Source organism: Emys orbicularis, chromosome 7 (assembly GCF_028017835.1).
Source record: "Emys orbicularis isolate rEmyOrb1 chromosome 7, rEmyOrb1.hap1, whole genome shotgun sequence".
Lineage (NCBI taxonomy): Eukaryota > Metazoa > Chordata > Testudines > Emydidae > Emys > Emys orbicularis.
Window position 1 is genome coordinate 85,635,750 of NC_088689.1, and position 13,051 is coordinate 85,648,800.

The 13,051-nt window shown below is 46.7% G+C and overlaps 1 protein-coding gene across 2 annotated transcripts in view; it reads left to right on the top strand.

Annotated features, from left to right (window-relative positions):
• The first annotated feature begins 392 nt into the window (after window positions 1-392).
• Window positions 393-13,051, top strand: part of TWF2 (twinfilin actin binding protein 2) — an 89,252-nt gene continuing 76,593 nt past the window's right edge. For both annotated transcript variants that reach the window (XM_065407378.1, XM_065407377.1), the window contains exon 1: window positions 393-452. In XM_065407378.1, the coding sequence (XP_065263450.1) occupies window positions 428-452 (25 nt within the window). In that variant the 5' untranslated portion in view covers window positions 393-427. The remainder of the gene's footprint in view (window positions 453-13,051) is intronic.

The following is a 13,051-nucleotide window of genomic DNA, read 5'->3' on the forward strand; positions in this document are numbered from 1 at the left end:
AGAGCTGGGACGAGGTGCGTGTGCAGCGCCTAGCACGGTGCGGGGGAGGGGCTGGGACGAGGTGTGTGTACGACACCCAGCACGAGGCGGGGCAGGGGCTGGGAGTGGGACGAGGTGTTTGTACAGCGCCCAGCACAGCCCATCCCCCCCAGCTGGCACGAGGCCGTGCCCCGTGTACCGGGGCCCCGTAGGGCCCACGCCCAGTTGGCTAAGCGAGCCCGGGTGCTCCGCCCATAGCGGCCCTGCCAGCGGCGCAGCCCCCGCAACCCCGAGGACTCCCCAGGTCTCTGGGCTGTGCAGGGTCCGGGCCCCTCGCAGAGCCCATCCAGGCCCCGCCCCGCAGAGGCGGCGGAACCCGGAAGCGGGCGGTGCTTCTGCCAGAGCCGTTTCCTGCCCGGGACGCAGCGGCCAGGGCGGGAGCGGAGCCATGGCTCACCAGACCGGCATCCACGGTAAGTGCGGCGGGGCCGCTCGGCCAGCCCCGCCCGGCCGGAACCTTCTGTCACCGCGCGGACCGGGCCGCAATACCCGTCCGGGCCGGACCTCCCCGTCCCCGCCCGGATCTCCCCTGGCCCTGCCTGCGCTGCCGCGGCTCTCTGGGGGTTCGGGCTGCGCCCCCCAGCGCCCAGCCTACCCTCTCCCTTATTGATGCCCTTATAGCGAGACTCTGTGGAGCCTGGAGCAGGATCTCTGCCCTAGGGGGTTGCATGTCTCCTCGACACACCTGGCTCCCCATGTGCCCTATGTACTTACTGCCCGACCCACAGCAGTGCCCCTTCTCCAGATCTTGGCCCTATACAGCCCGTAGTCCCACAGCAACAGATGTCCCTGGGGAGGTTGTGTATCCCACTCGGTCCTCCTACAGGCAGTCACGTTTCTGCTGTTTAGTAGTTGTATTGTGGTAATGCCTGGGAGCCCCAGATGTAGACCAGGACCCCCCTGTGCCAGGCGCTGTACGGATACAGACTAAAGAGAGTCCTTGCCCCAAAGCGCTTACAAGCCAAGTACAGAGCCTGTATGTGCTGCGTTGTCTGCACTGGCATCTTGCTTTTATATTCTTGGACGTGTGGGTCAAGTGTAGGTAGTCTCTTGGTCTATCCAAGGCCGTGATCAAGTGTCTTGATGTTTTTGGTCTTTTGGCCTTGAGATGAAAACCTTGCCTTTGTTTCTGGGACCTTGAAGTGAAAAAATTCTCTAAGTTATCTCTGCTATAAAGCCTATAGACTTGATGGCTTAAACATCCAGCCTCTCACCAAGCCTTCAGCACCTTCCCTTCTACAGCACTGAGCTTGGTATGGCTGCAGGATCTTCTCTCCTATGGTTTCTATAAATGTTCCCTGCCAATATTTGGTTCTATAGAAAATGGGTGCAAATGCATCCTATAGATATCTTAGTGTCCTGTCTTTGTGCTTAGTAAGCTGTTTATCAGTAACTTTGTCCATCTGAAATGTTCTTGCTTTTCCTTTGCTGCTCCATTATCTCATAACAACACGTTTAGCTCTGCAGTGTGAATCATAATCTCGGGAACCATTTCCCTTCCTGCAAAGCAGGCGGCTGCTTGATTTGTGCGTGCGTGTGTGTCTCATTTTTTAACGTGGTCGCACAAAAGTCTAGTTGAAGCTTAAATAGCATCCATGTGTTTAGATTTACTTGGGTCTCATTTCAACTCTAGATGCGTCATGGCTGTGAAAGTTTGAAGAGAGTGCAGGGTTTGATCCAGAGTTAAAGGCAGCAGTGCCATGCTAATGTTGGGATGGAGGGCAGGGGAGGAGTTGAAATATTCATCTCCCATACCTTTTATTCTCTTATTTGTAACATTTTACAAAGAACTTCCAGGGAGCAGACAGGCACATAAAGCCAGACTTGATGATAAATGTCTTACATCTCTCAAAACTGCATGAGACACTGTCCCAGCAGGGTCACTTAAAGATCCACTAATATCTAATCAGGCCCAGATTAAAGAATGTTGGGGTCTTATGTGCTGTGGAAATTGGGGAGGGACATCCTCCTTAAAGTGACACCACCCCATAGAGACCCCAGAATGCCCTTCTTTGTCTAACTCTCTCACAGTCCCCCGAATGCCCCTTGTTGTCCACATATACCCCAACAACCTTCTGACTGCTCTCACTCACATCCCAGCAGCTCTGACGTACATCCGACTCACTGCTTCCCCCCGTTCCTCAGCTCACCAGCCACAGGCTCCAACACTCCCATCTTGTGTCTGGGATTCACCGGGGTCCTTCATGATCAGCACTCTGCAGCCCTCCCAGACTAGGGGAGCTCCTCCCAATCCTGGATGCCTAGCTCTGCTCGCTCACATTGCCTGCCTGGTACTCCCATGGCCCCACACTGCTCTGGTTTGGCCCAGCTATCCATCTGTTCCACAGTCAACCTATGGAACTCTTTGCCAGAGGATGTTGTGAAGGCCAAGACTATAACAGGGTTCAAAAAAGAACTAGATAAATGAATGAAGGATAGGTCCATCAATGGCTATTAGCCAGGATGGGCAGTGATGGTGTCTCTAGCTTCTGTTTGCCAGAAGTTGGGAATGGGTGATGGGATGGATCACTTGATGATTACCTGTTTTGTTCATTCTCTCTGGGGCACTTGGCATTGGCCACTGTCGGAAGACAGGATACTGTGCTAGATGGACCTTTGGCCTGACCCAGTATGGCCATTCTTATGTCCATGGTGTTGCGTCCTTGAGTGTTTAAAAACTTGGCTAAATCAGAACACTGTTTCCAACAGTAATAACAATCACTGCATTGGTTGTCTATGCTACTAATACAAATATTCTAGCATGGACGGCTCTCGATGGCAGAGAGCAGTGCACTGGTATGGTGGTTTTGTACTCTACAGAAAGCCCTTAGATCAGCTATTCAGCTGTACAAGTTTGGGCAAATCACGTCCCTCCAAAGCAGATCCCAGTCCTGAATGGGCATTAACAATTGAGAATGCAATCAAAAGATACGTTTGTGGCTGTGTCACTGTGTCCCTAGTTGCTGAGGCTATCTGTCTTGTGGCCAACCAAACATTCCATGGGACCAGCCAGAGTTAACCTTCTGGACTTCAGGTGTATTCCTGGTCCTTTGATGATAAGTCCCATCCCAGTTGATAGAACAAAGGCTCCAACCAGATATTCTAGAAACTTTGTTCCAAAGTTCTTTACACTACTGTTTAAGTGCCAATTGTGTGTTCACCTTTTACAGATTTGCAGGTGCCTCTGGGGGGGAACATGACCACCAATCTGCAACAGCAAACCTACACAGCTTTTTGTTTGTTTTAGCAAGAGGAAGGAATGCCTTCCCCTGGGTTTCAGTTGGAGGAATTTCAATAGTCAGAATATAGTTCCTTAAATTAGAATTTGGTCATTACTTTGGAGTTACCAGCCCTACTCTAGCACAAAGTGCCATGGATCTTTAATGAGCATGTGTGGTCAGGGTATTGGTTTTGTCTCACCTCCACTACCACAGTGCCCCCTAACACGGCTGTGGAACCCTGGTGCCGTATTTACTTCAAGGGAAGCATTCTAAGTATCACCCCCATGTCCCCTAGAATTTCTTTGGAGGCATCTCCAAGTCCTGACTAGCCTGAGGGTGCAGCTGTTTATTGGAATTTAGTAAGAATTATCTTTTTAATGTCCTCTAGAACTTCTTTGGAAGCAGCTGACTCTTCTTGAATGAAGAAGGTAGCTTCAGAAAGAATAGCCAGACAATTGAGGGGGGGTAGCTAAATGAGCCATGGGAGGTGATGGTAATTGTACTCAGATTTAAGAGTCCTAACTGCGGGGCTTTTCATTACTTTATATTGTTTTTCTACCTGGTAACTAACTTACAATATTAATCAAGACTTAAAATGTTGCATAAATTAAGCAACACCGTCAATATGAGAGCATAGAAGTTAGAGATGCAACCTCTGAGGTCATCTTGCTCATCCCCTTGGACAAGGCACGGTTGTTCTCTAAAGTATATACTTCAGTGTTTTGTCCAGTCTGATTTTAATGAATCAAGTGGTGATGCTTCTTCCACTACCCTGGATAGACTGGGCAATATAATAGATCTCAGTAATACTGAATGTATCCTTATATTAAACATATTAGTGTGATCTTTTTGCAAGTGTGTTGAATTTATGGTCACTGTTACTTAGTGGCTCAACCACTTTCTTCCTGTATAAACTTCTGTTACTCAAGGACAAAGCCAAGAATAGCCTCTCCCTTTGTATGCTCCAGAAAGAGCTGTACTGAGAAATGGTTATTGAGAGTATTACATGTTTGTCACTCTAGGCTCTCCTGATGCAATGATCTCAGCATTCTGGCATAACCATCAATGTTCTTATCCAGTGGCTAGGTCACTCCTCTTTGTCATGGGCTATCCACGGTGCTCTGCCAGAGTGCTGCCTCCATCTGGAATAAAAGGGGAGTCCATGGCCAATCCAGTCCTATACATCTCTGCTAAGGCTGCCAAACCTGGTGTGAATTTAGATGCTGGATCCCTGCTACCAGAAACAGAAGTGAAACCCATCAGCTCACTTCTTAAAAGTCAGTAAGCAGCCATCAGACCGTAATGAGTTGCAGCCATTATGGGCTGAATTTGAGCTGATGACCTGGGTGGGGAGGGGGAGGAGAATATCCCATGTTATGTGCACAGCATTGTAATGTAGCCCAGTAGGTCACAGAAGTAAAGAAAAATACAAGAGTAGATTAAGCCTAGCACCTCCTCCCCCTTCTCTTATTCTTTCAACTCTCAGACCAGGTGCATTCTTCATTGGGCAGAATAGAGTTAATTCCAAAGTTAGTCCATCTTATTTCCCACCCCCCTCTGAAATCTCTCAGGCGTTGGTGTGGTCAGCCAGTGACGTTCCTGAGAAGTGACTCATAGTGCCTGCCCTTACAGTCAGCCATGAACCTGATGCTGTTTTGGTCTCTCTCCAGGGCAATGCACATCATCACTTCCTGTCTTCCTTACAACCCAGTTACACACCCTTTCCCTCATCAACCTGCAAGTTAACAGGGAGGAGGTTTGAATTTCTTTTTAAGTAATTGCAGATTAGCACCACAGTGACAGAGGAGATCAGTGAGTAAAACTCCTTTGTATCCCACCAAGTTTAACTTTGTCTAGTCAGTAGCTTATAGTGGTGCAGCTGCCTGCCTCTAGCACTGTCTGGCCTGGGGAAAGCTAGCCTGGTTTAAAATTTCCCCTGGTAGGATTTAGCTGTGAGAGTGAAATCTGGGTTAGCGCCTCCAGATTGTTCCGCCAGGAACCAAATCAGAATCATGTTTGAGACTTGTTAAGGGAGATCGTTTCAGATGTTATTGTGGGACAAGCTTGTAGTGTGGTTTCAAAACTGAATTATGTGGATGCAAACTGTGCTACTGAACTTCCAACGGCGTTCTTTACCCCAGTGTAGAAGGTGGCAGAGCAGGAAAGGCTTAGCGCTCTCTGTCCATTGCAGGCTAAAGCACCCAGTGCCATTTGACCTGAGCCTTCGTCTGTCCTTTGGGAGGCAGTAAATGACGATTGGATCCACGCACATTCAGTGCTTCATGTTGAAGCTTCCAGGAGATACAGTTCCTTTTTAAATATAAATCTGCTTATCAAATGCCTAAGACACCGAGCTCAGGCTGTGGCAGTTCTTTAAGGAAATCTGCTGAGTGTGTTTCATATCTTTTTGTCCTCTACTGTTGTGGAGAGACTTCCCATCATGGTAGTATTATTGTCATCTTTTTTTCTCCTATAAAGAATGGATAATGTCATATCAGAAATGGCGATGGCTTGAATCTGATTCCAGTGTTGCCTTCTATTGTGAATGTCTGAGGCTGGTAATTGCAAGGAAGGAGGAATTTTCCAGATCCTCCCTGTTCTTGGAATGTTTTCGGTTTGGCCTTCACGGTAAGGGGCAGCTCTTCAAAGTACTGCTATAGGATAGGTGTCAGCCAGCTCAGGACAGGCTACAAACAGCCAGCTAGCAATGGCCAGTTGGTACCAGATTAGACTAATTCAGGATGCCCACACTGTCCAGAACGGAGTGACTGGTGATGCCACATCCTGACCTTACTTTCCGTTGTGACCCCTTTGGTCCACTCATGGTTTTCCTCATTACATGCTGTATGGAAAGATGAACAGATATGTGGGATCTTTACTAAGTGCCAGGCTGGCTTAGTGGAAAATCATTTTCCCAGTGCTTATCTCCGCACTTGTGTCTTCAGTTCTCCTTTGTGGGGACTCCAGGATTCAGGTGCCACCTTTACCTGCCCTGTTGCCTAGTCCCAGATTTATAAGCATGACTTTTCAGTCTGGCAGGACACAGCAGTTGGGGCAAGGCCCTGAGCCAGGGCCAAATACTAGCAGAGCAGAAAGCATGAAGTGACGTGAGAATAATTTCTTCAAGGTAGGTAAAACTTTTCAGGGCCTCCGTTCCCTGATTCAGCATGTCTAATATCTAAAAACCGGCACTGATACAAGGTGCCAGCTCAGCAGGCTTGTGTGAGACGGCTCTAAATTTGTGTCTGCAAGGAAGGAGAGCAAAGAGACATGTCTGCATATAAGGAAGGCTGCAGAAATAATGGGGTATGTAGATATGTTTTGTTTTGTAGCTGAGGATAACTCTCCTCCTCTGATCCCATTGGGTTTCACAGTGACCTTTCTCTAGTGCTTGCTCTTGCAGTACCTGCCTTGCTGAAACAATAGATGCTACTTTGTTTACTCCACAGTCAATGCCTGCTACATTAGAGGACAGGGTTGGGCTGTCCAGATGGCACAGAGTAAATAAGAAAAGATTTCTTATTACAGGATTCAGATAATCCACTGGACTTCATTTGTGACTCGTTTTATGGAAATTCCACATGAGGGCTTGAGGAGGAAGTGACAATTAAATACAGCCTGACGGGGTGGTCAGTTTGAAGTAAAAGCAGCCTAGCTGGGTGTCCTGGAAGAAAGAGAGTCCTTTGAGTTTTCCATTGCTGACTTTTCAAGAAGTTTGACCTCATCTTGAATCTGGGGCTACCTCCCTGGTTTTATGAAGCTGTGGCTATATAAGGTTTGTCTCACTTTAATTGTCCCTTGTTAATGGGAACCTGCCGGTCATTAAAATGACCTACTTGGAGTGTCTAGCTTCTCATCAGGTTAGAAATCACATGCAAACTTTAAAGAGTGAGATACGTAACCACTGGAATAGCTTATCAAGGGATGTGGTGGATTCTCCATCATGGCAATTCTTAAATCCAGATGGGATGTCTTTCTTAAAAGCGCAGACAGAAGTTATGGGTTTGATGCAGAAATTACTAGGAGAAATTCTGTGGTCTGTGCTATGCAGGAAGCTCAGACTAGATGTTCTTTTATGCTTTAAAATCTGTGGATCTTATGTATCTTACTAAAAGAGACGATAGCTTTCATATAGGACCTGATCCAAAGCCCACTGACGTCACTGGGTTTTGAAAGAGGCTGTAACATACACTGACCTGAACACAGCATATTTTCCCTTCCCCAATTTTTACTCTTTAAGGGGGACTGAAAATGCAGATTTAATCCCAGAGTGAACACTCTTCCCTAGAAACTGTTGCAACTGTGGCATGTGATCAGTTTTGCGGTGAAAGACCAATGGACGTGAAAAGAAAGCAAGCAGAGAGAATTCGATGGCCTCCCCTGTGGCTGCTGGTTCCTGTTCCTGTGTCAATCCCCCGCTCCACCACCTCACTGCTGTCCATCTAAACAGTAGCTTTCATAGGTGCTGTACGAGCCTGCAGGACTAAAACATGGGACTGTGGGTGTTCCGGGCTGCCAGCACTTCTGTGTTGCCACCAGAACCTCAAACTGGGTTTCTGCTGGGGGACCCTGTGAGGCTAGACACTGCAGGAAGTACCACCCAGTGGAGCCTCTGTAGTGGGCCCCTGCAGCCCACTGATTGGCCCATGGCAGTATACAAACCAGGAAGCCATCTCAGGGAGCTGTCTGAGCAATGATGCAGACTGCCTGCTTGCTTCTGCTCCAGACCTTTCCTTGCCATGAACCCCTGACTCTGGCTCTGCAACTCCTCTCCTGATCGCAACTTGGTAACTGACCCTTGCACATGGGCCACCCATGGCCAGGCCCTGATACCAGCCCTGATAGATGCTGAGAGGACTTGCAAGTTCAAATGGCTCTTCAGGTCCACTGACATGCACCGCCTGGCAGTTAGAAATGACTATAGAGCTCTTTAATGCATAAGAAATTCTGGTGGCCATATTCTCCACCCATAGATTCAAGTGATTCCCATGGATTTCAGTGGGACTTACTCCTGTCCTAGTGGGGGAGAATAGGGCCCCAGGGAGTAGTAAGCTGAAAGACTGGATGTGAACTAAGTCCAGCATTGACACCTGGCTCTATTTATATACATGGCTGCAAGAGAATGTTGTAAAGCTCTGAGCTCCAAGCCTGTTTTCTTTATTGGGAAGGAGGAAAAAGGAAAACTAAAAAGAACAAACCCACCAAAGAATGGGTTAAGGAAACAAAGTGAAGGAAAAGAATGGAAGAAACCAAGAGGGAATAAAGGGACAAGGACCATACTGTATTTTAACCAACCGTCATATGGTTGCTCTCTATAAATACATCAGAGGGGTAAACACCAGGGAGGAAGAGGAATTATTTAAATTAAGGGCCAATGTTGGCACAAAGACAAATAGATATAGCTGGCCATCAATAAGTTTAGGCTTGAAATTAGACAAAGATTAGTAACCATCAAAGGAGTGAAGTTCTGGAACAGCCTTCCCAGGGGAGCGGTGTGGCCAAAAAATCTAACTTGTTTCAAGACTCAGCTTGATAAGTTTATGGAGGGGATGGTATGATGAGATTGCCAACAGTGGCATGTGGCCCATCCGCGACTACTATTAGTAAACCTCTCCAGTGGCTGGAGATGGGACACCAGATGGGGAGGGCTCTGAGTTTCTACAGGTATTTGGGGTCAGGAAGGAATTTTTGTCTACATCTGATTGGCAGAGACCATTGGCTTTTTTGCCTTCCTCTGCAGTGTTGGGCATGAGTCACTTCCTGGTTAGAATTAGAGTAAAATGGTGGATTCTCTGTAACTTGAAATCTTCAAGATTTGAGCACTTCAGTAACTCAGCCAGAGGCTTTTTGGCCTATTACAGGAATGGGTTCGTGAAGTTCTGTGGCCTGCAATGTGCAGGAGGACAGATTAAATGATCACCACGGTCCCTTCTGGACTTAGTCTTTGAGTCTATGCTAACTGCTTGTGCACTGCTGAGAATATCACAGACTTTGTTTCCCATCTCATTGTACCAAAACTCTCAGTGCTCATGGTCAGATCAGAGACTTCAACCCATGGACCTTGAAAACTCCGCAAAATACTCTCTGTTGCAAAAAGGCGCTTCCCAGGAATCTCTCCTCCCGTTGCTTGCTATAAATGTAACATGACTGGCACATCCTTTCCCTTACTTAAGGGCATGGCATGTCCGTGTATGTTCAGTGCTGGGCTTCTGTTTTCAAGAGGTCATGATGAATATGCTGGAGGGCTGTAAAGAAGGACTAATCTGTTTGGTATAAACTGTACTCTGAAGCACCCTCTGACAGTGGAGCAGTCAGTCATAGTCAAGATGGAGTGGAGAGCACTTCCTCTTGTCTGCTCATAGTGAAAAGGAGAAGTTGATTGACTTCAGCTTTCCAGTCTAGTCAAAGCACTCTTGTTTTAATCATGTATAGTAGTATCTTATACTTCCTCTATTCTCAGCCATAGGAATTTGGGTTTGGGGGAAGGGGGTGTTCTCATCAGGTGATAGAATACAGAGTCTGCTGTTCCCTGTGGTGGGGGTGGACAGTGCAGTGACAGATCTGTGTATGGATCCAGGATTATAACAACAGATTGCTTCAGGCAAACTAGGAAAAATCCTAGAAAAGCCAGTCTGAACAAGTGAAACAGAATTGCTTACTGCCTGCCAGACAAGTTGCTGACCAGCACTTTAAAATCCTTGTTACGATTTCCAAGCAGAGCGTGTGACTTGAGGCAGCAAATGAAAATTAGTCCCTTGCTTTCCTCTTGTAAACATCACCAAGTGGCAGAAGTAAGGAATCATTCATGTGTCCAGCCAGTTACTTTGCCACATTCCTCATCTGACGACTCCTGCCTTTCCGGAAGCATGCATGGGGCTAATTATTTGTCAGTGCTCCCCATAATGCCTCAGTTTCCTTGTAACCAAGCCCACGCTGCAAGAGGCTAATTTTTTAACTTTAGCTGAAAAATGCATGTGCTGTGCATTGAAGGCACAAAGCATAAATCGGGATAACAGCTTCTCTTTTTGGATCAGAAATACGGCAAATATACAACACAACTTGCTTTGGCTACAGAATAAATCTGGATCATCTATATCTTCTTGTTTTGAAAACAAACTTGAGATCTAGGTTGTCCTTAGGTAAGTCACAAAATGTAGAACCTGGCTACGGTTTGGGATTGAGGTACATTGACAGATCTGTATGTGGAAGGAGTTCATGTGGTTTGCCATTGAGGGTGAAAATAACAGGAGTACTTGTGGCACCTTAGAGACTAACAAATTTATTAGAGCATAAGCTTTCGTGGGCTACAACCCACTTCTTCGGATGCATATAGAGTGAAACATATATTGAGGAGATATATATACACACATACAGAGAGCATGAACAGGTGGGAGTTGTCTTACCAAGTCTGAGAGGCCAATTAAGTAAGAGAAAAAAAAACAACTTTTGAAGTGATAATCAAGATAGCCCAGTACAGACAGTTTGATAAGAAGCAAGTGTGAGAATACTTACAAGGGGAGATAGATTCAATGTTTGTAATGGCTCAGCCATTCCCAATCCCTATTTAGCCCTGAGTTGATTGTGTCTAGTTTGCATATCAATTCCAGCTCAGCAGTCTCTCATTGGAGTCTGTTTTTGAAGTTTTTCTGTTTTAAGATAGCCACCCGCAGGTCTGTCAAAGAATGGCCAGACAGGTTAAAGTGTTCTCCCACTGGTTTTTGAGTATTATGATTCCTGATGTCAGATTTGTGTCCATTAATTCTTTTGCGTAGAGACTGTCCGGTTTGGCCAATGTACATGGCAGAGGGGCATTGCTGGCACATGATGGCATATATCACATTGGTAGATGTGCAGGTGAACGAGCCCCTGATGGTATGGCTGATGTGATTAGGCCCTATGATGGTGTCACCTGAATAGATATGTGGACAGAGTTGGCATCGGGCTTTGTTACAAGGATAGGTTCCTGGGTCAGTGTTTTTGTTCAGTGATGTGTGGTTGCTGGTGAGTATTTGCTTTAGGTTGGGGGGTTGTCTGTAAGCGAGGACAGGTCTGTCTCCCAAGATCTGTGAGAGTAAAGGATCATCTTTCAGGATAGGTTGTAGATCTCTGATGATGCGCTGGAGAGGTTTTAGTTGGGGGCTGAAGGTGACAGCTAGTGGTGTTCTGTTATTTTCTTTGTTGGCCCTGTCTTGTAGGAGGTGACTTCTGGGTACTCGTCTAGCTCTGTCAATCTGTTTTTTCACTTCAGCAGGTGGGTATTGTAGTTTTAAGAATGCTTGATAGAGATCTTGTAGGTGCTTGTCTCTATCTGAGGGATTGGAGCAAATGCGGTTATATCTTAGAGCTTGGCTGTAGACAATGGATCGTGTGGTGTGTCCTGGATGGAAGCTGGAGGCATGTAGGTAAGTGTAGCGGTCAGTAGGTTTCCGGTACAGGGTGGTATTTATGTGACCATCGCTTATTAGCACAGTAGTGTCCAGGAAATGGACCGCTTGTGTGGATTGATCTAGGCTGAGGTTGATGGTGGGATGGAAATTATTGAAATCATGGTGGAATTCCTCAAGGGCTTCTTTTCCATGGGTCCAGATGATGAAGATGTCATCAATGTAGCGCAAGTAGAGTAGGGGCGTTAGGGGACGAGAGCTAAGGAAGCGTTGTTCTAAGTCAGCCATAAAAATGTTGGCATACTGTGGGGCCATGCGGGTACCCATAGCAGTGCCGCTGACTTGAAGGTATATATTGTCCCCAAATGTGAAATAGTTGTGGGTGAGGACAAAGTCACAGAGTTCAGCCACCAGGTTAGCTGTGACATTATCGGGGATACTGTTCCTGATAGCTTGTAGTCCATCTGTGTGTGGAATATTGGTGTAGAGGGCTTCTACGTCCATAGTGGCCAGGATGGTGTTTTCTGGAAGATCACCGATGGATTCTAGTTTCCTCAGGAAGTCAGTAGTATCTCGAAGATAGCTAGGAGTGCTGGTAGCGTAGGGTCTGAGGAGAGAGTCCACATAACCAGACAAGCCTGATGTTAGGGTGCCAATGCCTGAGATGATGGGGCGTCCAGGATTTCCAGGTTTATGGATCTTGGGTAGCAAATAGAATGTCCCTGGTCGGGGTTCTAGGCATGTGTCTGTACAGATTTGTTCCTGTGCTTTGTCAGGGAGTTTTTTTAGCAGATGGTGTAGTTTCTTTAGGTAATCCTCAGTGGGATCAGAGGATAATGGCCTGTAGAATGTGGTGTTAGAGAGCTGTCTAGCAGCCTCTTGGTCATATTCCAATTTATTCATGATGACGACAGCACCTCCTTTGTCAGCCTTTTTGATAATGATGTCAGGGTTGTTTCTGAGGCTGTAGATGGCGTTGTGTTCAGCATGGCTGAGGTTATGGGGCAAGTGATGTAGTTGCCTCTGAGGGGCAGTGACATATCTGTGTGGGAAACTTGCACAGTTCCTTTAGCACAATGAAGTGTCTGCTCTTCTCAGTCATTCTTAATCCAAGCTCTAAATCGCTGCAAGTTGAAATGAGACCATCTCTTCAGAGAAGTCTGGAGGATGATATCTCGTAATAGCTTGCAAGCCCAGTGTATTGCAGAGAAAAAGAACAGTTTTGTTTATGGACCTCCTTGGTGTGAGTTAGAAAAACACAAGAATGGCTGGCGACATGGATGGATGTTCTCACGTAGTTCACGTGGCAGGAGCTGTGACAGGTGCTCCTTGTGGTCAGAACATACAAATAGGGCAGCTGCGGTCTTCAAATGTGAAGCTGACTTGTTGCTAGTGAAAGGTCCCATG